Genomic DNA, 26,335 nt, shown 5'->3' on the forward strand with positions numbered 1-26,335 from the left:
TTCAGCCAGAATGACAGAGCAAGACTCTGTTTCAAAAAAAAAAAAAAAAAAAGACTAGCCCCATTCAGAAATCATGAGCTATGCTAATCACTCAGGCTATTATATAAATGCCTTTTATATGAATACACTGAGAGGTGGGCATGAAAGTAGCCATTATTTACATAAATAAAATGTTTAAAAATTACACGTGAATTTTACAAGATAAACTAGAGTTTAAGATGCCAGTAGCTCTTGCATTATTATTTTAGGAGAGAGAATGCTGCAGTTTGGAAAGTGGTGCTTGGCATCAACAATTTGGACCATCCATCAGTGTTCATGCAGACACGCTTTGTGAAGACCATCATCCTGCATCCTCGCTACAGTCGAGCAGTGGTGGACTATGACATCAGCATCGTTGAGCTAAGTGAAGACATCAATGAGACTGGCTATGTTCGGCCTGTCTGCTTGCCCAGCCCAGAGCAGTGGCTAGAGCCTGACACGTATTGCTATATCACAGGCTGGGGCCACATGGGCAATAAAAGTAAGCCATTGTATTAGTTCATACTCATGCTGCTATAAGCACATACCTGAGACTGGGTAATTTATAGAGGAAAGGGGTTTAATTGACTCACAGTTCTGCAGGGCTGGGAGGCCTCAGGAAACTTACAATCATGGCAGAAGGGGATGCAAACACGTCCTTTTTCACATGGCAGCAGCAAGAAGAACCAAGCAAAAGGGGGGAAAACCCCTTATAAAACCATCAGATCTCATGAGAACTCACTATTATGAGAACAGCATGAGGGTAACCACCCCTGTGTTTTAATTACCTCCCACTGGATCGCTCCCATGACATGTGGGGATTATGGGAAATACGATTCAAGATGAGATTTGGGTGGGAACACAGCAAAACTATATCAGCCAGGATCTTCAGGAGCCTGAGAAACACTGTGTTTATTTGGCCATAATTTCCCATTTTCTCTTACAAAAAGATAGCCACAAATGGTGAATACTTGGCGATGTGTCATACTTCCTCTGCTGTGCAAATCATAGACATTAATAATGAACCATGGCATTTAAAACTGCCAAGCTCAGATGCAACCTCAAAAATCCCTCTCCACACTTCAGAATCTCTCTCCAGGGAGCTACTGTCAATGTTTTGGGAGCTTCCTTGCTGCAGGAGGAGACCTGTCAGTGAACTGTGCTTTGGACTGTCTCTGTCTGCCTGCAGATAGCCCAAATCATTGATAGAGACAGTCACTGGGAATCTCTGCAGTCAAGCTGCATGGTTATATTTCCAATTCTGTGTTATGATTTGGTCTTATCAACATCTATAAGCACAACCTATAAGCCCTTCAAGAAAGCATATTGATTTGCTATTTGCCTATTTAAATTGATTTAAATTGTTTAGCTCTGTAGGTGACTTAAACATATAAAGCACATAGAAATTTAAAAATCTGTACTATGTACTTACTCTCAACCCCTACAGTGGACTCCTTCATTCAGTATGACCTATTTAAAACTTAGAATAAGAATTGAATCAATGAGACTTTATTAAAAAAACTGTAAGTGCTGCCTACTCTGACCATATCCAGCATAATGCCATGACTTTCAAGAATGATAATGTATATTGGCATTCTGTTACTGGCCTTGGAAATTGTATATTTGAAGGATTTTTTTCCTTAAAATTTAGTCAGATAAGTTTTGAACTGAGTTGAGCATCTTGTCTATTTCATCAATTAAAGAATGGAAAGGAAAAGTCAGCAGGCAGAAGTCAATGACTTTTTCAAAAAAAAAAACTCACCTGTAACAATTTTGAAGGCAATGTTAGACATGCTGTCACCATCCTTATGCATGTTTTTTTTTCCAAAACTATGATTAATTAATACTGTAATTTAAGGAAGAATATGCTTTATATTGTTTCTGCTTATATTCCTCCTACAATATTCATATTAAACTCAGAGAAATAGTGCAACATAATGCACACCCCACACATGTAGCATAGCATGAATTGAGCCCAGGAGTTTGAGACCAGCCTGGGCAACATGGTGGAATTCTGTCTCTACCAAAAAAAAAAAAAAATTAGCTTGGAGTGGTGGTGTGTGCCTGTAGTCCCAGCTACTTGGGAGGCTGAAGCAGGATGAGTTCTTGCACCTGGAAGTCTAAGCTGCAGTGAATCAAGATTGCACCACCGCCTGGGTGACAGAATGAGACCCTGTCTAAAAAAAAAAAAAAAAAAAAAAGAGCAAAGTTCTGCTGAATTAAGTCAGAAAGATCTGATTGATCTGACTATACCACTTTCAAACTTACTATAAAATGGAACAAAAATAGCAACTGCCTTACAGGATTTTTGTAAAGATTAAAGGCAATGAGACCCACTAGAGCTCAATAAATGTTAGCTATTGTTCTTATTCTTTTGACAACCTATTAAACTTCTACTGTCTGCATCCATTGATTTTTCTAAAAATGACTCTTCCAATAAGGTACCCAGTGATGTTTCATCATCACTGTTTAAAAGAAGAACAGTGCGTATAATTTTGCAGAATGGCTAAACAGCAAAAGATTCACACTGTCTTCCTTCAAGAAATCCATTGTCATTCTTCAAGAACTTTCAAGCAAGATGGAATTCACATATTCTCTCTGTCAATACCAAGGGATGGCTTTGTGCTTTTCAACATCTCTCTGTCATATCCTCTAAGATTAGAGGTTCTTACATCAAGTAATGGCTGCTGGGGCACATGCTGAGACATACTATTTTCATCAAGAATAGAACAACCCTTCCCTATTAGATTGAACAAGTTTTCTCTACTTTAGCAGAGCAGGACCATCATGCTGAGCTGATGCTGAGCTGGCAGCCTCCTACCTGGCAGCCAGCAGAGCTCTGGGTTGATTTTTTTTTCTTTGTAGTAGCTATTGTTTTTGTTGTAGCATATGACAAGCATGAACCAACTTACTTAACCAGTCTGGGCCTCGGTTTTCCCATTAATAAAATAAAGAAGTTTCACTGGATAATTGCTATGAATACTGCTAACTGGAAAATTCTGATTCCAAATCAGCTGTGTCTTTATAAAATGACATTTCAGATAAAGAATATGATTCTCTTGGTATAAAAATATTTATATGATGTTTGCATTTCATATGGTTAGCCTCACTTTTGAGCCATTTACCATCATATATGTATTCTTCTTTCTTTTTTTTTAATTCAGTGCCTTTTAAGCTGCAAGAGGGAGAGGTCCGCATTATTTCTCTGGAACAGTGTCAGTCCTACTTTGACATGAAGGCGATCACCACTCGGATGATATGTGCTGGCTATGAGTCTGGCACAGTTGATTCATGCATGGTAAGTTACTTTCTGGTTACCAAGGAGATTCAGTTCAGCAATAACTTCAGTGGATTCCTATAAACTCATTATCACTCAAATATGGCCCTTTGGAAACATGTTTTGAAAATCGTTTGTTGCCAAATGTTTAATTATTAACAGCACATTTTCCTGCAGCGGGCACACAAGCAATCCACCTAATTACATTCATCCTCTTCATTCAGGGTACCTTCTACTGCCTCGTCTACTTTATGTGGCACATCATCCTTGGTCAGCAACAGGAGAAAAATAATTGTTCCTGTTCATCTCATTCAACCACTTTAGTGGGTAGGTTAAATGAGGTTCTAAGAGGAGCTAGTAGTGACCATGGCTTCCACCTGGCTGCCCCAGGAAGCAGGGCATGCACCAGACGACACTGTCAGCCATCAGGGTGATGGCATTAAGGCGTACATCAACACTCAACGTCCAGGGTGTGAGACAGGACTGCCTTTGTCTCAGGGGTCATCACACTGGTGTTGTCGCCACTTGGATGATATGTGCTCTTGATCACCAGTATGCCATCAAATATCACTGAACTCAACCTTTAGATACTCAGGATTCATGGCTTTGAGAGTTTGTAGAACATATTAACATAATAGTGTAGAGATGTGTTTTTATTTAAACTTAATAGACACTCATTGAACATTATACTGGACTGGCTCCCAGGAAAGGATGGAAAAGTACAAGGGCTCAAATAAGCTTATAACAAAAACTGGGGACAGCAGTTATGATACTATGCTGCTGTGAAGCACCTTTGTTATTTTACTACTTTGGAGTAAATTGCCCCCTACAGTTTAGTAATGAAGAAAAGATACAATAATGCTCTTAAACACTAACTCAACGTAAATAAATTATATTTTTGAGGATCCATTTTAGAATGGAAAAATCAGAGTATTGAAAATGGCCCTGTGGTGATTCCTTAGACAGTTGTCATGGGAAAGAAGGAGGCAGACAGCTCTCTTGGTGTTTTGCTGAGAGACGTTTTCCTTTCTGCCTCATGGTCTCAAGTCATCCTGATGAGGTGCATGGTGGTAAAGGAACCCCTCGCTTCTGTACAGGAGGACCAGGTTTGATTTTTCAGGCCCAGAATAAGGTGTTGTAGGAGGCAGCATGATGTGGGCATGGGGCACAGGATTGGAAACCTGAAAGACCTGGGTTGGAGCTCATCTCTGTCAGTAAGACCAGTATAACCCGGGGAAGTTATCTAACCTCTCTAGATAGCTTTCTCATGAATAAAATGGGGCTAATTCTGTCCATTTTCCAGGGTGTTTTGAGGATTAACTGAATTAATGTATCTTTCTTTGAAAACCCATATCTTTCATATATCTGTGTATGATATCTGGCACATAACTTAGCCATCCAATGAATAATAATTACACCAATATTCACACCTATCAGTTTCTATCAGTTTAGTGCTTATTATGTTTCAGGCTCTCTGCAAAATGCTTTCTGCTAACTCATTTAATTATCACAATCAACCCATATGGCGGTATCTTTATTTTCCCTAAACAGATCAAGAATACAAGAGGTTAAGTAATTTGCCCCAGATCAGCCAGCATGAAGGTGGTGGAGGGAGGATATGAAACCAGGCAGTCTGGCAGCAATGATTAATATAAATACATTTCTCCCTTTCTCAGTGGCATTTGTAGGTTTACCAAAAACTAGCACCTCTTCCACATATTCACGATCATCTCTTGGCAATTGCTAATGGAGGGGAAGGGAGGAGATTCCTTGACAGAGACCTGAAGGCCCACAGACACAGGCACGGGCATGTTCTTAAAATGATGCCTAATAGGAACCAGGTCTTGCCAACTTCTTCGGTAGTGAGAGTTCAATGGTGTGGGGATATTAAATGCATACCAGATATTCTCTAACACAACTTCAGGCAGAAAACAAAACAAACGAAACCTACTCTTTACTGGATCAGAAGCAAATTTTTCTACTTAAACCTCTGTTGAATGACAAATATTACTTTCCTTAATTGTATGAACAGGACATAATGAAGCGTGGGTTCCTCTTGACAATCTAGAAATCAATATTGAAGCCAAATGTAAATGTTGGCTTGAAGCCCAATATGACAAAGAGGACCAAAATAACAGACTAGATCAATTGTGGCTTCAGCTGCAGTCTCCCTTTCATTTTGAATTGCTTTTCACTTTTGTTTTGCACCTAATGGAACGCCTACCTGACTCACTGAGCCTAACTCAAAACCTCCATCTCAGGAAGACAATTTTTATCCTCTCCCACCTGGAAGTCATCACTCATTCCTTTGAACCCCTTTCTAGCCATTAGATTTGGCTTTCATGTGACCCTTGTTACCCAAGTCAACTTTTGGCTGCTCTGGGACAAAAACAGTGCCTTATTCGTTTGTTTATACCCAGCACAGAACTTTGCAAAGAGTAGATGCTAAATAATTATTTTATTAAATGTCTGATCTGGAAGTGAAAATGTGCTGACATTCTAAACACGTTCCATTTTAATCACCCTCTGACATGATAGTTCCACTTCAGTAACCAAGTGTCTTATTTATTTTATGTAAGAAGAGATCAAGAGTGAAATATCCCTAGGAATATGAAATTTGTGAAAACAATTTGTAAAATGTTTCCAGGAAATTTTTCATTTTTGTATATGCATTACATACATGTAACAAGGAAATTTTGCTTTTAAAAAAAAAAATTCAATTAGGGTCTCGGCAGAAAAATTTATTCACGTTCTTGCAAGTTCTGTGCTTATGATTTTGGCTTAGGGCGTTTGAAAGTTACGAATTTAAAGATCACCACTTACACAAAAGCATACAGCACAATCGAAATTTTAATTTCTCTTTCTTTTTTGTTTTGAGACAGAATTTCACTCTGTCTCCTAGGCTGGAGTGCAGTGGCACGATCTCAGCTCACTACAACCTCCGCCTCCCAAGTTCAAGTGATTCTCCTGCCTCAGCCTTCAGAGTAGCTGGGATTACAGGTTTCCACCACCACACCTGGCTGATTTTTGTATTTTAAGTAGAGACGGGGCTTCAGCATGTTGACCAGGTTGGTCTGGAACTCCTGACCTCAAGCGATCTGCCCGCTGCAGCCTCCCAAAGTGCTGGGATTACAGGCATGAGCCACCGTGTCGGGCCCAATTTCCCTTTCATAGCAATAATATTAATTAACATTCCTAAGAAGCAGGGTAGCCTAGTAGTTACTGTGAGTTTGAGTCCTGTTACCAGACTGCCTGGATTAAAATCCAGCCTCTGCCAATGAACAAGTTATTTAACCTGTGCTTCAGTTTCATCATCTCCAAAACAGATATTATTACAATAAATAATATAAACTGTGAGGTATTTTGTAAATATTAAATGAGCTAATACATGGAAAATGTTTAGAAGAGCATCAAGAAATATTATTCCTATTTTCTTCAACAATACCAAGTAGGAAACCATAGATATGCTTCTAGGTTTGAAAGTCTTGTAGATTAAAGAATACTTGTAATCTTCCACAATAAATTCACATATTTACTTTTTTATTTTCCATGGTATCAACTCCTCTCTTTTCAGGCAGTGCAGAATACACCTTTCTTTTCAGATGTAGCAAACCTTACTATATCTAATCCCATAACATTTTATCATTAACTATATTTGGGGGATAAAGTTAATGATAAAATGCTGGGGGAATATAGTTAATGATAAAATTAACTGGAATCCTTAAATATCAAGAATGAAAATCCCTATATATATGAAATAAAATATAGCCTATTAATGAAAATATTCATTATAAATAATTTTAAGTGGTCTCATTTTTTATTCAACTATGCCAAATCAAAAAGTCCTAAGAACTATTAAGAAGTGAGATGAGGAACCCCAAATTGTGTTACTTAATGCATTCATTCACACAAAACAAGAATTTAAAAAATAGGTATTTTAGAATATGTTTGTAGAACTGTGTGTGTGGGGGGATCTTTATTCCATTTTGGGTACTTTTCACAGTTATAAGATAAATCAAGCTTAAAGAATGAGGTCAATTTTGAGATAATTAATTCTGGTACTTTTTAAAAACTTTGACATATTTTTGTAAGTGCAGAAAATGCCGGAAAAAGTCTTTTAATTTCCTGGTGGGAAAAAATATAATTTATTCCCAAGCCACTCCACCCTTTTAATGATCAGAGTTTAAGATGTTTATTTGAAACTTCCATTTTTACAGTGGAAAGCACAATTCCTCCACAGGCAGACAAGGAAAGCTTTGTTGAAATTTTCCAAGTTGGTTAATGGACACACATTAAGGCTCTGAAATACCAGTTACTAACTCCTGCCACTACTCATTGCAGGGCGACAGTGGTGGGCCTCTTGTTTGTGAGCACCCTGGAGGACAGTGGACATTATTTGGATTAACTTCATGGGGCTCTGTCTGCTTTTCCAAAGTCCTCGGGCCTGGCGTTTATAGTAATGTATCATATTTCATCGAATGGATCAAAAGACAGATATACATCCAGACCTTTCTCCTAAAGTAATTATAAGGATCATCAGAGACTTTTGCCAGCTACACGAACAGAAAATGGTCTTCTTGACCGTGAAGAGCTTTCTGCAGAGAGCTGTACGGAAGCACTTTTCATGGATAGAATTGCTCAACCATGTACTGCAAATCTGCATGTTTGTTTTGGACTAATTTTCCTCAACTTATTTTTTACCTTCATTTTTCTCTTATTTCAAGTTCAATGAAAGGCTTTACAAAAAATAACACAAAGCAGACTTTGTTCTTTTGCCAGGCCTAACCATGACTGTAGCACAAAATTATCAACTCTGGAGAGATTTAAAATCATGCAGGTGCTACAATAACAGGTTATGGAATGTTCTCTTTTATACGATCACAAAAAAGATATAGAGATTTAGGCTGATTCATTATCTCTGCCAGTTTTTGTTTCTCAACTCAGTAGCATAGTGGTAAATTTCACTGTTAACATTGGAGACTTGCTTTTGATTTATTAAAAGCCGAGATAATTTACACATTTAAAGTATTTACTATTACTCTTCTAACGTTTGCGTAATTCTGAGAACTGATAAAAGACAGCAATAAAAGACCAATGTCATCCATATAGGTAGCAAGACATATTGAATGCAAAATTCTTTAGAGATCAGTATTAACACTTGCATTATAGAACCCCCATTCTGGATGTATATCAAGCTTATAATTTTATAGAAGAGTTTTTATAGAACTTTTCCCATAGCTGGGTTTTTCAGCGTATATCAGTTGGCTGATTGAGACTGCAACAACTAGGTTGATATTTATGGGCAATACTTTGTTTTACTTATGTGGCAAAGAACTGGATAGAAGCTTTGCAAAGGAGAATTTAGATGAGAGATACAATTTTTAAAAAAGAAAATTAAATTGCATCTCTCGTTCAATTAAATATTTTTCAGTTTTCTCGCATTCATGTGTGCCAACAAGGTCATAAAAACTATATTTTAAAGCATTGTAAAACTTTGCATGGAGTAAAACATTTGGTAACTTTCCTCAAAAGATGTTTAATATCTGGTTTCTTCTCAATGGTAATGAAAATTATAGAGATGATTTTAAGCACTAGGACACTTTATGCAAATCAATTTCTGAAGCAATTAGTGGTTAAAAGTATTTTTCCCACTAAAAATCTTTAAAACACAAATCTTCACATATACCTGATTTAATTAGGCATCCATTTTGCCTTTTAAACAACTAGGATTCCCTACTAACCTCCACCAGCAACCTAGACTGCCTCAGCATTCCAGATAGATACTACCAGCAATTTTATACATGTATTTTTTAACTTTTCTATGTGTAAACATATATGAAATTCAAAAAATTGTCTTAATAATTTCCATATTATTCATCTCCTGTCTTGCAGTTTGTATAAACCTAAGGAGAGCGTGAAATCTAGCAACTGAATTGTGGTCACAATTGTATGCAAGTTCAAGAACATATGTCAGTTTTGCTATAGTGGTAGGTACATTCTTAATGTATCAACTTTTAGCCTTGCTCAACTTAGATTCAGTGAAATATACATATTATACTTATTTAAAATAATTCTTAATACAAATAAAATGGTCTAATCACTTTTTTTTAAATGGATGTGGGTTACAAGTCCTAGGAAGTTGTTTCTATCTCTATAATGGCGTGCTGGCACCTGTTTGCCAATCACAATTCGCCTCCCTTATATCTCACTCTCACAGGTGTGTGCACTTTTATTTTAGAGGACCAATGGCTCCTTGATTGGTCTGAACTTAGAGGTTGCTAATAGTCTCGAATTGCCCACTGAGTCTTCAGTGAGAACTTTAGTCCTGGTAAGGGCGCAGAGATCTTTGACATCTAGGATAAATTTCAGGAACCCAACACAATTATTTTATAAATCTTTTGTAATAAGGTTATATCCCAAATATATATACTATTAATCAATTTTCTTTACTGAGAGCAATGATATAATACTTGGTCCCCCCAAATTTGGTGAAATACACACCACCAGATCACATCAGCTTGGGTAACTTTATATAAAAGAGTATTGACTTGTAAATGTCACCCTTTATAAGGCTTCATACAGATTCCAACCTCCTTAGCCTAAGGTCCAGATGTGTTTCAGAATTCAAAATTTTTCAATTTTTAAAAAGGAATACAGTTTAGCACTCAGTAATGAAATATATTAATATTTCTGTAGCAAAGTATGTGAAGATTACAGTAAGTAAAGTACATAAATAGCCTTATAATTTGTTCAGGACATTGAATTTATGCCTAATTTAAGAAAAATATTTCAGTTTTCAGAGGTTTGGAGATTTTGGAATTGTGGATACGAGATTGTGACCCCATAACATTAACACTCAATATTCTCCTCTATTCATATGTACAGATAATTGGCATTCTGAAAATTGATTTTTTTCTTAGTGTTTTTTAGCTCATTCTTTGTCCTCAGAGTCTAACCTTTTTATTTACAACTGAATGTATCTCTAAATTATTGTTTATCAGAAGATGACAATCTCAGGGAATGAATGGCAGCTGCTATGAGGATAATAAATGATATGACATCAGTGATTTTCCATGTAAGAAAAGGCAAAAGCAATATGCTGGTAAAAGACATGGTTCGTGACTTTCCTTCTAAGTTCTGGTACTATTCACAGTTGGATTCGGCAAATGTTTACAAGAGTGATGACAGTTTTTCAGTATACATGATTTATGAAACAGTTTATTTTAAAAAAAGTCATAAGAAAGCAGAAAGTAACGTCCATTAGCTATGTAGATTTTGAAGGTTCTAGAAATCAGCTTATGTAAAAGACTTTGCAATAATAATAGAAAGCTACAAAAATATCAGACCAGAATAGTTGGCAGAAGGTAGAAAACTAAACCCTGAGAATAACAGTCATTAAGAAGACCTTGATGTAGACATCGCATATGAGCACGGAGACTCAGGAAGGAAATTCTAGATGATTGGTGGCTGACAACTTTCAAATACAATACATAGAGATAGGATTTCAAAAGAACTTCAACAGGAATATATGATCTTATAACAGCACCTGTCCTTACTTCGTAGAGTTTCTTTGTTATAACTAAAAAGCCAGCATACATGATTTGCAATAGCAGTAAACTTGCTGTAGACATTCCTGTCCTCAAATGTATTTTAAAACCAAATTTTTCTGAGAACCTCATAGAAACTTCCAGAGAACAACTTGTATTATTTTCAGTTTATATCTCTTATTTTAGAGGCTCCAACACCTGAAAAGTCTCATGGTATTGTAAAACACTATGAACCTTCAAGAGGTCTCCGGAAGATTGTTTTGAAATTGATTGTATCACTTTGATTATGCTATTGTCAGTTTTAGAACACTGGAAATTGCCCAATAGGCCACAGGCAGACCTGATGTCTGCCTGACCTATGGCTTCAGTTTCCTAATTGACAACATCTATACAGAGGCAGATCTCACAAAAGGTCTTCTCCTGACTGGAAGCTGAGAGAGGAATGCATTCCTGATCCCTGATGAAACCCTAGAATCCCTCTTTCCCCTTTCCAGTGAAGGCTCCACCTCAGGAAAACACTGAAATGAGCAGAGAGGTATGCCTACATCTTCAGTCAGAAGACTAAAAGCATCTTCCCATAGGAAATAAAAAGCTATAAATAGTCACTAACTGTATTTTAAGCAGTACAAGTAAACCTTATTTTAGGTACCTTGTTGTTTAAAAGGCTCTTGGGACTTTACCTGTAAATTAACCATCTACAATGCTTTTTCCATATTTCCTCTGAGTCCTAACCAATTCATCTAAAAACTACTTTTTCCTTAATTAAAAAATTCAGATTGGAGCCTGCCCATTTTTTTCTTTTTCTTTCTTTCTTTTTTTTTTTTTTGAGATGGAGTCTTACTCTGTAGCCTAGGCTGGAATGCAGTGGCGCGATCTTGGCTCATTGCAACCTCCGCCTCCTGGGTCTTGGTTTAAGCAATTCTCCTGCCTCAGTCTCCCTAGTAGCTGGGATTACAGGTGTGCGCCACCACGCCCAGCTAATTTTTGTATTTTTACTAGAGATGGGGTTTCACCAAGTTGGCAAGGCTGGTCTTGAACTCCTGATCTTGTGATCCACCTGCCTCAGCCTCCCAAAGTACTGGGATTACAGGCGTGAGCCACTGCGCCTGGCTAGAACCTGCCCATTTAAAGTATTTCCCTAGAATATAAGATCTCCTAGTAAAATAAATATATCTCAAATGACTCCCCTTGAAAGCATTTGAATTTCTAAAAGAATGAAAATGCTTTTACAAAATCCAAAAAGTTTTATAAAAGCATTTGGTTCTGTTTAATTCTTAAACTCTGTCTAGGTCAAACTCTAGCCCTCTATTACAAATGCATATACAAACATACAATAATGATTATCATCATGTCAGGTTTCCAAGCCTTGTCCCTTATGGAAAATTCTTGCTTGGAGAGATACTATTTCAAAATCCCTCTTCCAACCTTGAAAGAATACTTGCAATTCCAAGGAGGGTATCTGGCTTTCTTAACCTTTGGAGGGTCCAGCCATCTCAAAGGCCTTAGTTTCACAGCAGCCCTGATCTAAAGCAGTTTCACACAGAGGTAAGTTTCCTTGCTCAATAGCACACGAAGTTGCTGACTTCATCACAAATACAGCAGAAGAGTCAGGCATGGGTCGTCTTCCTGATTTGCCAGCTGATTGGTTAGCATTCTTTGATGTCACTTGATTCATCTTTCCAGCCCCTCTCCACTTCTTGAGAGCTTCAGTCCTCTCCTCTGCGGTTAGTCTGTCAAAGTGCTTAGCTCTCAGAATTGGAGATGGAAACAGGGATCCCTGAAGAACTCTGTATACAAACCTAGGTGACAAGAGACATCACCAGAATTAAATTCGCCTCAAATGCATTACAGAAACCCCCTAAATACTAACAAATTAAAAAAATAAAAGGGTCTGGTGGCCACTTGGCTCCTGATATAAAGGGGGAGGGTAACTGAACTCTAATATAAAATGGAGATAAAACAATATTGATTAAATTAACATTTGCAAAGCAATTAGAAAATAGTAATTACCATGTAAGCGTTTATTAAAAAACAAAAATCAGTAAACTCTATAAAAGTAGAGATATAAATAGTTGCTACATAGGCTTTTTAGGTTAAATGAGACAATATAGGCAGAGTGTTGACACACAGTAAGTGTTAAAAACATTATCTATTTGTACTAGTTTCCTATGGCTATTATATATAACAAGGTACCACAAACATGTCGTTTCCTAGACTAAGCTGTATTTCTTCTGGTATAACATTCCCCAAAAAATCTTGTGACTCTATTATGTATGTCATTGGGATTCATGCCACTAGATAAGAGAAGGCACCCCAGATCTTTCCTGTATAACCTCATCTCTTTTCCTGGTTACTGCTGCAATGGTTGAGGAGATCCAGGAATCACATACCTAATCTCTTCAGCACTAGCAGAATCCAGGTATGCTCTCATAATTCTCTCCAGAACATACTCCTAACAGTCAATCTCCTAATTTTAGCAACTTTTACAATCTGGATAGACTGAGAATTTCCTAAACCAAGTTCCTTGTGGCTTAGCAGTTTTCCCTTCCGTCTCTTTCCTCTCACATTTTACTGTAAGCAGTAAGAGTAAATCAGGACATACCTTCAACACTTTACTTAGAAACCTCCTCAGCCAAATATCCGAGTTCATTGCTTACAAATTATGCTTTCCATATTACTGTAGAACATAATTCAGCTAAATTTTCTGCCAATATTTGAAAGATCCATTTCCCTCAAATTGCCAAAGCATGTTTCTCACTTTCTTCCAAGTCCTCATCAGTGCACTTGAGCATTCATATTTCTAGCAACCTTCTGTGTATGATGATATATGTATTTTCTATGTCTGATGATACAGGCTTTGTCTGACTTCTTCATTTTCTTCTGAAACTTCACCAGTAGTAACTTAATTTTTCAGTAATGCGAGATTGTTTTAATATTATAAAAGCAATTAATGTAATTTACTACACTAACAGTATAAAAAAGAAAATCTTATCTCAATGGATACATGAATTTATGTATTTTTTAATGTGAAACAGGGAATGGAATGGAACTTCTTTAATCTGGTTAATAGTATAGTAATAAAATTCTATGTGAAACATCATAACTAATAGGGAAATATGGAAATCTTTCCTTCTGGGATCAGAAACAAGACAAGCTTTCCTAGCCAGGTCAATAAGAAAAATCAAGTGCCTAAGTATTGGAAAGAAAGAAATACACTGGTCATTACTTGCTAATGGCATGACTGTATACGTAGAAAATCTAAAAAAAAATTGGAACTAATAAGTAAATGTAGCTATCAAGATCACTGGTTACAACTTTAATGTCAATATTTCTACCAAGAACCTGTGTAAGGAAGTCTAGGATTTTTCTATTCTTTGCCTTAAAATTCATCCTGCCTCTGCTCATTATCCAATTTCAAAGCCACTTCCACAGTTTTAGGCATTTGTTATAGCAGAAAACTATTCTGGGTACCAAAATCTGTATTAGTTTCCTATGGTTGCTATAACAAGTTATTATAAACTTGGTAGCTTAGAAGAACAAAAATTATTCTCTAAATATTCTCAAAGCAAAAAATTATGAAATTAGCTTCACTGAGCCAAAACCAAGGTACTGGAAGGGCCATGCTCCCTCTGGAACCTCTAGAAGATAATCTATTCCTTGCCTCTTCCAGCTTCTGGTGGCTTCTGACATTTCTTGGCTTGTGGCTAAGGAATCTTTGACCCCATAATCAAAATGCCTTCTCCTCTTTTGTGTCAAATCTCCCTCTGCCTCTTTCTTATAAGGACACTTGTGGTTACATTTAGGATCCACATGGATAATTCAGAGTAATCTCCCCTTCTCAAGATACATAATGTAATAACTTATGCAAAGTACTTTCCTTGCCACATGAGATAACATTTATAGGTTACAGGGATTAGGACATGGAAATCTTTTAGGGAGTCATATTTTAGCTTACCACAATAATATTAGAACAATACTGTTAAGGCCCAGAATTTTTAAAGCTAAAACCTTAAAGTAATTGTTTTTTTCAGAAATTCTATAAGTCCATCGTGTCAGTTTTTAATCCAGAAGCTGGCAATAGCAGTGAGCATTATAGAAGTATCTTAGTTTCACAGTGATATTGTTATGTATAAGTACAATTGAGTAACTCAGATAGGTTTTCTTATGCATTTCTAGAAGAGACATTCATCAGCAAAAACAAATGGGTTGTGTCCAGTGTGCCGTATGATACAGTTACAGATCAGAGCGGGCAAACTTTTTCTGTAAAGGGCCAGATAGTAATGTTTTAGGCATTGGAAGTCAGACAATCTTTGCTGGAACTATTCAATTCTGCTGTTGTATTGCAAAAGCAGCCATAGATCATATGTAAGTAAGTGACTATGGCTATGTTCTAACAAAGCTTTATTTACAAAATCAGACAGTAGCCAAATTTGGCCTGTTTGCCACAGTTTATTGATGCTGTTATAGAATAATGTGAACTCACCATTAAAACTCATTTATGTTTAAAAAAAGCAGAACAATTATTTGTTATAATCTTTCCAGCTAAGCAGATTTTGTGAAACTGCAACGATGATGCATTCTGAGTTCCAAAAATCTATATATTAAAAATCCATGTATTCTTCTGAGTCATTTCCATCCCATACAATATTATAAATCAGATTAAACTAGAATGGGGGGGGGGCGGATAAATGAACTCAGTAAGACAGGAGAGTTGAAAGTGTTCAGTGTTTACAGATTGTAGCAGAGACTGCTACTTGTCCCTCAATACACACTCTCTCCTTCTTGCCTTTAGAAACCCCGAGATTTTAGCCACTCAGTTACAATGTACATTCACAGGTTCATGCTACTACAAGAAAAACAAACAAAAATACAAAAACAAAGCTGCTTTCCCTCTACTTTCCCATTCCTGTATACAGGGACAAGCAGGGTTGGGGATCAGCTGGTGAGTCATCTTCAGTCATGCAGATGAGGGCTGCTATGGTTGGAATGTTTACTCCCTCCAAAACTCATGATGAAATTTAGCAGCCATTTTTACAATATTAAGAGATAGGACCTTTAAGACGTCATGAGGTTGAGCCCTCATGAGTGAGATCAATCCCATTATAAAAGGGCAAGTTCGATTCCCTTTTGCCTCTTTGCCCTTCCATTGTCTGAAGGTGCAGTGTTCAAGGTGCCATCTTGGAATCAGAATCATCAAATCTTCTGGTGCCTCGATGTCAGACTTTTCAGCCTCCAAAACTGTAAGCCAAACAATTTCTGTTTATAAGTTACCTGTTGTATACCATTGTAGCAGCACAAAATGGGCCCAAACAAGGGCCTGACCCTTGGGAGACAGCAAAGTGAAAAGATAGAGGAAAGGATTTAGGTCCTTAGAAAACCCTGTGAAGCAAAGCTACCCTAACCCTGTGAACTGTCAACCGGATAAACTTTTTCATGAGAGATACATCAATTTCTCGGTTTGCTTAAGTCAGTTTTGTTCTCTGATAAAACAGTTAAAACCAATATTTTAACAAGGACACAGATTGACTTTCTCACTACTAAACAGAGTGGCCTGCCAACCATTCTTAGTAGTTGCTTGAAGGACTCTTAGCCTATAATTCCATTTATTCCCTCAATGATAAAATAAATACCATACCTGGGCAGAAGAGCAATGTACGTTGTGAGGATACAAACTAAATAGAATACTGGATCCAGCATGTGCTCCTGCATAATCCAGTAGGGGTTGGATGGTGGGTTGCAAGTTACACACATGGCTCCAAAAATTATGACAAATAAAAAATAAGACAGGATGCTACCAATGATGACCAGCATGTGAATCCAAGTCTGTAAGACAAGAAGAGCAGAGGAAATGAATGCTCTCTCACTGACATGATATTGCCACCTGGACAAATCTGCTCCATTAAAGAGACAACACATCTATGCTCTGGATGAATGATGTAACCTTAACAAACAAAATATAAGATGTCGAGGAGATAGGAGTATTTTTTGTGAATAAGTTACGTCACTGTTTGAATTCTGTAAAACCAAATCAAATGCCAAAAGGGAATTCTGTTGACTAGTTTATTCTGTACTATCCATGCACCAAGAGGTGCCTGGATTTTCTCCTTAATTTTTTTTCAAATAGTCACTTATTGGTCTGTTTCTTCATTAATGTAATACCTTAACCCAGTGAACCTCAAACTTAAGCCATTCAAATAGGTGTTAGACAGTACTGTTGCTCACCATTAATGTTATTCCTCTCCCTGAGTAAATGTTCAGGGGGATTGCATTTCCACACTCCTTTGAAATTAGGCATGGCCATTTGTCTTGCTTTGACCAATAAAATATAAGTACAGACGGTATGTAAAACTTTCATCTTAGAAGCTGGTGTGCAATTTTTCATGCTGTCTCCTTCCTTTCATACTGACCAAGAAGTACTCTCAGAGGATAGTTGCTTCTAGAGCTGTCCAGAATGTCAGCCAACTTTATATGAGCAAGAAATAAATGTTTGTGTGTCACACCACAGCCTAGCTACTTTCATATTCATATATACCTAGCTACTTTCATATTCATGTATATCTTGCAATACTATTTTTCTTTACATTGGCTTACTACGTAACTTTATCTAGAAAAAAAAGAAAGTACAATGAGATATCTTACCCTAGTTAAAATGGCTTGTACCCAAAAGACAATCAACAACAAACACTGGTTAGGGTGGGGAAGAAAGGGAACCCTTGTACATTGTTGGTGAGAATGTAAATTAGTACAACAACTCTGGAGAATAGTTTGGAGGCTCCTCAGAAAACTGAATATTGAGCTACCATATGATCCAGTTGTCCCACTGCTGAGTGTACACCCAAAAGAAAAGAAATCAGTAAAATCAGTATATCGAAGAGACACCTGTACTCCTTCCTATGTTTGCCGCAGCACTGTTTACAATGGACAAGATTTGGAAGCAACCTAAGTGTTCATCAATAGATGAATGGATAAAGAAAAGGTGGTACATATACACAATGGAATACTATTCAGCCATAATAAAGAATGAGATCCTATCACTTAAAACAACATGGATGGAACTAGAGGTCATTATGTTAACTGAAATACAGCAGGCACAGAAAGACAAATACCGCATGTTCTCACTTAGTTGTGGGATCTAAAAATCAAATCAGTTGAACTCATGGAGGGTAGAAGGATGGTTATCAGAGGCTGGGAAGGATAGCGGAGGTATGGGGGAGGTGGGTATGGTTAATGGTACAAAAGAAAAATAGAATGACTAAGACCTACTATTTGATAGCACAATGGAGTGACTATAGTCAATAGTAATTGTATATTTTAACATAACTTAAAGAATCTATTTGGATTTTCTGTAACTCAAAGGATAAATGCTTGAAGGGAAGGATACCCCATTCTCCATGATGTTCTTGTTTCACATTGCATCCCAGCATCAAAACATCTCAAGGACCTCATAAATATATACACCTACTATATACCCGCAAACATTTTAGAAATAAAAAAAAGAAATTTAAATTCAAAAAAGAAAAGTATATCCCTATTTTAATGTATGAGGCTGGTGCAAAAATAATTGCAGTTTTGTTCTACCAACCTCATAATACTAACATTGTTATAAAAGTGCTGGGTCTGGGATTTGATTAATCTCTGTTATAAAGAGAAATGATCAAGAATTACTATGATAAAACATACTAGCATCAAACGAGATACCTCTTTGATATAATCAGAAGTATGAAGAGAATTACCTTCGCATTATATAGTATTTAGTGTTATTTAGTGCAGTTTGCAGTGCTACCTAAAATCATGGTGTGTACTACTGGTGGCACATATCATGCTTTTTAGGGAAACACTGCCTTTATTAATCTATTTTCTAGGGCTATAATTTCCAAATAAAATCAGATTTTCTCCTTTTCTCTCCTAATCTTGCAAAGTATTTCCCCACGGCAGATATCTTCATAAGAGTCACAAAGACTGCTTATTTTTAAATAAAATGTATAAACAACAAGGAAAACGTTAGCTAACTCCTGGATTAAGATATCTGTGCCCTTAAAACAATAATTCCTTTTCTTCTTTCTCAAATGCCTTTCCTTCTATTTGAGCCATATTGCTCCAATTTTTTTTTCTCTTAAAATATGCTTTTGGCAAGTGACATAGTGACTTCACAGAGTTTATACATTTAAGTGAATTGATACAAAGGAGTAAAAGTCAAGGAATACTGGGTAAAAACCAACAGAGAAGTGGGGGGTGGCAATGAGATGGTGAATAAGAGCATGAAGGGAAAGAGTTTTATACTTTCAGAATGGCTGATTCTTTATTGACAAGAGACCCGCAAGGCCAGGATCTCTAGCCATGCATCCTCCAGCATAAGAAACAATTATCTAACAATGCATCCTTTAAACAGTAGTCACTGTTTATCTTTGACTCTAGCTTTCATTTCCCGTCTTGGTGAGGATGGCCAGCATTGCTTGCAGTCTTGACAAAATATTCCTCCGCTAGCCAAAGCCTATGACTGAAGCTAGGGAAATAGGATTCCATCACAAGAGAGTAGACTTGGAGCACAATGGGGCAAGAGCCGAAAGAAAATGAATGGAGCCAATTCAGGCCAGAGGACCATTCTGACAAGCCTGTCCATTAGTCTCTGTTCTGTGGATCTCTGGAGTCACTCTGGTTTCTCACATATTTTTGCTTTTCTTTATTTTGTTCTATCATGGTTCTTCATTATATTTTTAATAACTTTCCATTTGTTCACGTTATCCAGATGATGTTGCTAATAGTCAGTGAACCCAAACTGATACACTTTATGTGATAAATCCTCTGGAACATTAATAAATGTCAGAATCTTCGGCACTTTCTCAGGTGGCTACCAAAAGTACCAGTGCAATTGCTTAAAAATGAATAGGTATAAAAACAATCCCAAATATTTCAGTTCTATAATTCCCTTCACTCTACCCATCTGGTATTTGCAGGTATTAACCTTTTACTACATTTCAGCTTGTAAGATTTGATTATAGATGATTACAAGCAAAGCAACTAATGTCCAAAATAATCAACCCTACTTTAGAAATTGTTATAAACAACTTTGTAATATAACTTCATATATTTCAAACTATAACCTTATTCAGCTGTTTCCTATTTAAAATTCATATATTACCAGGACGGTAAACTGAAAACTGGTTATTTAATCATTTATTTATCCACTCAAATATTTTTTGAGCACCTGCTGTGTGCTAGTATTGTCCTTAACACTGGTCTATAGTGTTGAACAAAATAGGCATGAACCCCTCCCTCACAGAGAGTATAGTCTAATGCGGAAGATAAAGATGAATAAGCTAATCACATTGTTTTGTTTTGTTTTTAGAGACAGGGATTCTCTCTGTTTCCCAAGCTGGAGTACAGTGGCATGATCATGGCTTACTGCAGCCTCCAACTCTTGGGCTCAAGTGATCCTCCTGCCTCAGTCTCTCAAGTAGCTGAGACTGCTGGCATGTGCCACCACAGTTGGTTATTTTTTGTAGAGACAGGGTCTCACTATGTTGCCCAGGCTGGTCTTGAGCAGCTATGTTCTTGGCTTCATGTGATCCTCCCACCTCAGCCTCCCAAAGCTCTGGAAATGCAGGTGTGAGTCACCGCACCTGGCCTCAGATAATCACATAATTAAATAAAGAATTATAAATTATGATTAGAGTTAAGAGCAAAAGCAAGAGAATGGTATCAAAGACTGGGTGGTTAGAGAAGGGCTGTTGTGGGAAATTATATTTTTGATGAAATCTAAAATAACATTTGAGCTGGGTGACATGCAGGGATACAAGGGGGAATGAAAAATGCCTCCATTAAAAGATATGTTAAGTGCCAAGGTCCTGATGTTGTAGTGATAATGAGCTCAATGTACTGAAGAAACTGAAAGAGGGATAAGGTGGTTCCAGTCCATGAATATGTGGAAATGAGATTGGAGAGAGAAATATGGCATCATTGCATCATCTTAGGGCTTTCAAATTTTATTCCAAGTACAATGGGAAACCACTGAAGGGTTTTACCCAAAGGAGAGCCAAAACGGCCTTTTTTTAATTATGAGGAAGGGATAAAATCATCCCTAAAATCACTTTACCAGGATTATGATACAACAGCTTTTTTCATTTTCATTGAAAGTCATCAACTTGGTCTTGAAGAATGAAGGGTAAATATCCCTCTAGTCTGCCTCATGTCTCCATGAACCATCTGCCACCAATACTACCAAAGGGAGCAGGAAGGTGTTTTCCAATTTCCCCAGCTACACATCAACTTCAGCATAATGGCATTCGATGATCACCCAGAGTAGCTATGATCACCCATCTCCCATAGATTCATTACTCTTCTCATTAGCATTTATCTTCAGGGTCACTGCTAATAGAAGTCATATACCCAAGCATAAAATACTTTTGGCTACTTCAGAAGCAAGAAGACCACTCACCAAACTCTTGCTTTCAATGACCAGATGGAGGAGAATGATGAACAGAGCAGCTGTGTTCAGGGGGTTTCCAAATGCAAAGATGTCAATATCTGAGCCCTGGTAGATCTACAAAGAGAGAACATTAGATGATCCTGGTGAGTTGTGCACACTTGGTGTGGGGGGCATCACTTCATCTATAGCTCAACCAAGGCTTGAGTCCCTTCTACAATGTCCTTGTGAACTGGCCATTTGAAATAAACTTGAACATTTTTCACAACTAAGAGACTGACTCTCTTCCAGAGAGGGCATCTAATCTTCAATTTTTTTCAACTGGAATTCCTCTTTATTCTGAATCATAATTGATCCTCCTGGAAGCTTTTACTCACACTTGTAGCTTTTTAAGGTATAGATAAATTTGTTCTACTTAACAGAGCTACAAATCTTTGAGGCAGTTATTATGACTACCTTTCCTAGGTAAATATACCCTCCTTTCCTATATGTCTTCAAGTCCTTAAACTATTCCTCTAATGACACAAGTTTCTCATGTTTCACCATCATCTTCATTCTCCTCTGAATATACTTCAGATTGCCTTGTTTATATTTCTCTTGAAGTACAGTAGAGCCAGAAAACTCTAGCAAGGCTAATTCAAATGATTTTATTTGAAAAAAAAATAAAAACTGTTAATTTTAAAATGATCATTTTTCATTCTTAATACTGTACTTCTATTAATATCATCCATGATAAAACAGGTTTCTTGAGGAGAGGGGTATATGTGGGTGAGCAGCTACACAATGCTGCTTTGTGCTTGGTGTTAGCCTAAATTTTTTAAAATTAAATTTTATACGTTCTTTGCTTTGTTACATTTCTTCCGTTCTTTACCTGTAAAACAGGTTTCATAGTTTCAGCGACAGTACTTATGGAATCTTAAATTTAATACCCTGAATATCATTAGAGTAGAATTAGCCCAGCACTCACTAATAAAAGCTTTCATATTCTGGCATTTCCTCTCTGATTATTTTTTAGGCAGGGTCTCATTCTGCTGTCTATGCTGGAGTGCAGGGGCACAATCACAGTTTACTGCAGCCTAGAACTCCTGGGCTCAAGTGATCCTCCTGCCTCAGCCTCCCAAATAGCTGGGGCCACAGGTCCACACCACCATGCTCAGCTAATTTTTAAAATTTTTGTAGAGATGGGGGTCTCATTATGTTGCCCAGGCTGGTTTCAAACTCCTCAGCTCAAGCAATCCACCTGCTTCGGCCTCCCAAAGTGCTGAGATTACAGGTGTGAGCCACTGTGCCCAGCCTGTCTAATTTTTGACTAATCTAATTATACAGCCAGACATCCAATTTGTTTCAAGTCACTGACAAAATTCTTTAAGCAGTACAAGGTTAACAAGAGACCTAAGAGGACTCAAACTAGGTACTTCTATCTAAATTTAATCCATTACCTAACCATAGTTTTTGGGGGAGATTATAATTTAGTCAGTTAATAATCAACCTGATTATATAAGCAATCTGCCCTCCTTTATTCTGATACTGGTGGCCAAAATACAAAGAAGCATCACTGATTCATTAGTAACAAATATACTGAATGAACAAAGACTCACAAAATAAGGCACAAAGAAGCAGACTAGGCTTTGATAAAAGGCATCCAATAAGGTGATCCAGAAGGTGTGGGGTAAGTATGCCTAGAAATGAAGCAGATAATAGGGAGGGAGTAAGATTAACAAGGATCCAAGAAAAGAAACAACACAAGCCAGTACTTACATTTCATTTGCTTCTCTGAGAGAAAACTCCATTTCTTCATTCTTTCACTCATGAAATAAGTGGTATTTGTCAACAGAGGTAAAGACTGAGGGTAATTGAATGTGATGGGTTCACAAGTAAACATGATGAAAAAAATCCTTGAAGGAACATTTATTCAACTCAGGTTGCCTTTATTACTGGATACATTTTAAATCTAGCTGAAATACACCAGTAGTCCGAATCCCTCCTTGCCTACTGATCCGAAAGTACTGTTCCAAAACTTCTCCGACTATATCCATTCCTCTTTCTCTAAATCACTCCCTTCGTTTCAATTCACTATCAACTGTCTCTGTGAATGGCTGCATAGTCATCTAACTGCCCTCTTTGTTCCTCCTCTACTCTCAATCTAATCTTCCCAAATCAGCCAGATGGTCTTTAACCCATTTCCCATTTAGAAAAAAAAAAAAGAGGCAGCTTGCTTCCAGTGCAGTATTCTTGGGGCAAATGGGAAATGGACTAAAAAAAAAAATGTAAATCAGTTCATGCCATCTCTCTAATGAATCAAACTGGCTTCTTCCACTCCCCGCAATGACTTTCCACTGCATTTCCAACACCATCTAAGTTTCTTCTCATGACCTATAAGGTCCTACATGGCTTGCCCACTAAATAATTCTCCACAATTACTTCTTGCCATTTTGATTCTGCAAAGTGACCTTCATTCTTTTCTTCAAATGTGCCAAATCCATTCTTTCCTCAGGGACTTACCTATGCTATTCTCTCTGCCAGGAATTCTTTTCCTGGTTCTCCTACATGAGCAGTTTCTCATTACTTGTATCCTAGCTCAAATATTACTTCGTCACACAGGCACACCAAACCAGTTTAAAAGTTGTGCCCACTCAGGCACTCACTACTGTGGAAACCTGAGAAGTATATCATCACTGTCAGGAATTCTGTCTGTTTAATAAATTTTCTAGTTCTCTCCATGGAATGCAAGCATCATAAAGCGGAATGTTGACTCTTTTATTTAAGTGACTAAAATAGTGCCTTGGATATAGCAGGTGCCCAACAAATGTGTATCGAGTTAATAAAGTATTGGTATACAAGTTTCCATGCACTAAACTGCTTCCTACACAACTCTTAGAGAAAAAAAGAAAAAGAGTATGTAGAGAATGGTAAAATTATTGAAAATTATTTTTCAAACAAGAGTCAACTCTGATTGAAGTTGGATTCTGAGGTTGTGTGAAGGATTCTGAGGCTGCATTCAGATCCAGCAGGAAAGAGTGCTATCATTTATTAGTAGTATCTCCCATGAACAAAAATGGAAAAACGTGTCACATCCATGAGCTAGTCTTTTCTTAACATGCTCTCAGTCTTGTTTTCTTCCAAATGCAGAGGCTGAAACTTCTTCGAAAATGTTACACTGTCTCTTAAAGAACAAAGCTTTGTAACCATACAAATTTTCCACATACATTCTTCTATTCTTTAAAATAAATAAACTTGGAATTTTTACATCTATCCTTTTTTATCCCTTTTTCCTCTGGAAAATCAAAGCATTGAAGATTCATTGTTTCCAGCCCACTTTTCTTTTCTTCTATTATTTCCTCACTGGGTATGATGGGATATTCTACCTGCCTTTCTTTAACTAAGTGTCCATAACATCTCAGCAGAAGCCCAATCCAATGGTGGAAGAGAATGTGCCAGAGACAAAGGGGCAAGCAAAATGCCACGGACAACAGAGAACCACTTAGGGAGAAGTTAAAGTATGACTTCATGCATCTGGGGAAGTAGAGGTTGCTCAAAGAACCTAGAGTAAAAGAAAAGAAACACAATTTCCCCCAGTCACATGAGGAACAGGACTGACAAAAGTAAAGAGGGAAGGATCATGATTAAGATAAATGAGAGGCTGGAGGGATTAACTCATGGGGTCTACCGGAAACTGAAAGGGGAAAATCTGGACATGAAGCCAAAGACAGAAAAGAAGGCTGTGTGGGTGATGAGAGATAGGGGAGAGGCTTCGTGGAAGGGAAGTGTCTGACTGCAGCCTCCCACACTCATCTTTAGAGAAGAGAGATTCTGTAGCCCTGGAGAGTATATTTCACTACACTGAACACAGGAAAAGGGCCCAAGCATGAAACAGTTTGTCTGGAGACCAAGTTCAAAGAAAGGACACGTTTTTGAGGATAAAGTCAATGGAATCAGTTACCTTTTATCAACAGCTACATGCTGGGAAAACCTGCCTGCTATGATCATGTTTTATAAAACTGGCCATTTCACTAGAACAATGTGTACAAAGGATCGGTGAGAGGATTCAACAACAGTAAACAATGATCTCACTTCTCCCAAGGATAAGGACCAATACCAATCTTTAGTCCATACAAATGGGGTTTTAAAATGCTGGCTATAAAAACTTTAATTGAAAATCTCCCTCAATCCTCCTTTCCTCAATAGACTTGGAATTTCAATTATGCCTGGGGCTTGGGACAAGCTTCAGTGACATCAACCACATGTTCTTGCATCCTGGCTTGAATTTTAAGTCACATTGGACTCCTTTAGGAAAATCCATGCAGTTCCTTGATTTGAAAGGATTGGATGATATTAAAGGATTATGAGGTTCTCTTCTTCCCTGAAAGCTGAATCTGTGATTTCTCTGTCGGTTGTTCTAGGTAGTATAAGGATGCTAAATGACTCTCAATTCCATTTCAAGTCAGGATAGTTAGACTCATGGAAATAAATGCATTATTTTAAATTTGTGATTTCCTCAAATTTCTGGTTAATTCTGGAGGGTAAAAATGACAATACTGAAAGCTTATTATGGCTGGAAATTGTACCTGTATTATCTTCCTTAATCCTTACATCATTTCCATAAAGTAAAGACAACTGCAGCACAGGCAAGTTAAAAAATGTACCAAGGTCACAAAACGCAGAACCAGAATTGAAACTCAGACTAAACAGAACCTATTATTTCTAACATATGCCAAACCACTTTTTAGTGGTGGGATTTCTTGAAAAATTATTTAACCCCTTCAAGGTTGAGATGCTTTATCTTAGAATGGGACCAATACTAGGTTCTGTCTCAACTTGTTTTCATGAGGATCAATGAGACAGGGAATGTTAAGTAGTTAGCACAACAGATGGCAATGAGGTTTAGTAAATGTTAGATATTATTGTTTATAAGGTTCAAACTTGAGATTTCTTCTTATAAGTACCTAAAGCCCTTCATAGATTAATCTGTATTTCTCTCAAAGGCAAGTAAGTTAATATCTGCTACATGAGTAGAGATCTTTTCAAACAATCAGATATTTCAACAGTTCTGAGTGGACTGCAATATTCGGC

The 26,335-nt window shown here is 37.2% G+C and overlaps 2 protein-coding genes across 4 annotated transcripts in view; one reads left to right on the plus strand and one right to left on the minus strand.

Annotated features, from left to right (window-relative positions):
* Window positions 1-9,389, plus strand: part of CORIN (corin, serine peptidase) — a 271,320-nt gene extending 261,931 nt beyond the window's left edge. For both annotated transcript variants that reach the window (XM_017540328.2, XM_017540330.2), the window contains 3 exons: window positions 249-520; window positions 3,183-3,316; window positions 7,637-9,389. In XM_017540328.2, the coding sequence (XP_017395817.1) occupies window positions 249-520; window positions 3,183-3,316; window positions 7,637-7,819 (589 nt within the window). In that variant the 3' untranslated portion in view covers window positions 7,820-9,389. The remainder of the gene's footprint in view (window positions 1-248; window positions 521-3,182; window positions 3,317-7,636) is intronic.
* Window positions 9,390-11,853: 2,464 nt separating this feature from the next.
* The window catches only part of ATP10D (ATPase phospholipid transporting 10D (putative)), a 104,036-nt gene continuing 89,554 nt past the window's right edge, over window positions 11,854-26,335 (minus strand). For both annotated transcript variants that reach the window (XM_017540327.2, XM_017540326.2), the window contains exons 20-23: window positions 22,864-22,944; window positions 21,278-21,382; window positions 16,478-16,665; window positions 11,854-12,641 (exon numbers count right to left, since the gene is read on the minus strand). In XM_017540327.2, coding sequence (XP_017395816.1) covers window positions 12,311-12,641; window positions 16,478-16,665; window positions 21,278-21,382; window positions 22,864-22,944 — 705 coding nt within the window. In that variant the 3' untranslated portion in view covers window positions 11,854-12,310. The remainder of the gene's footprint in view (window positions 12,642-16,477; window positions 16,666-21,277; window positions 21,383-22,863; window positions 22,945-26,335) is intronic.

Source organism: Cebus imitator, unplaced genomic scaffold (genome assembly GCF_001604975.1).
Source record: "Cebus imitator isolate Cc_AM_T3 unplaced genomic scaffold, Cebus_imitator-1.0 Scaffold124, whole genome shotgun sequence".
NCBI classification, from domain to species: Eukaryota; Metazoa; Chordata; class Mammalia; order Primates; family Cebidae; genus Cebus; species Cebus imitator.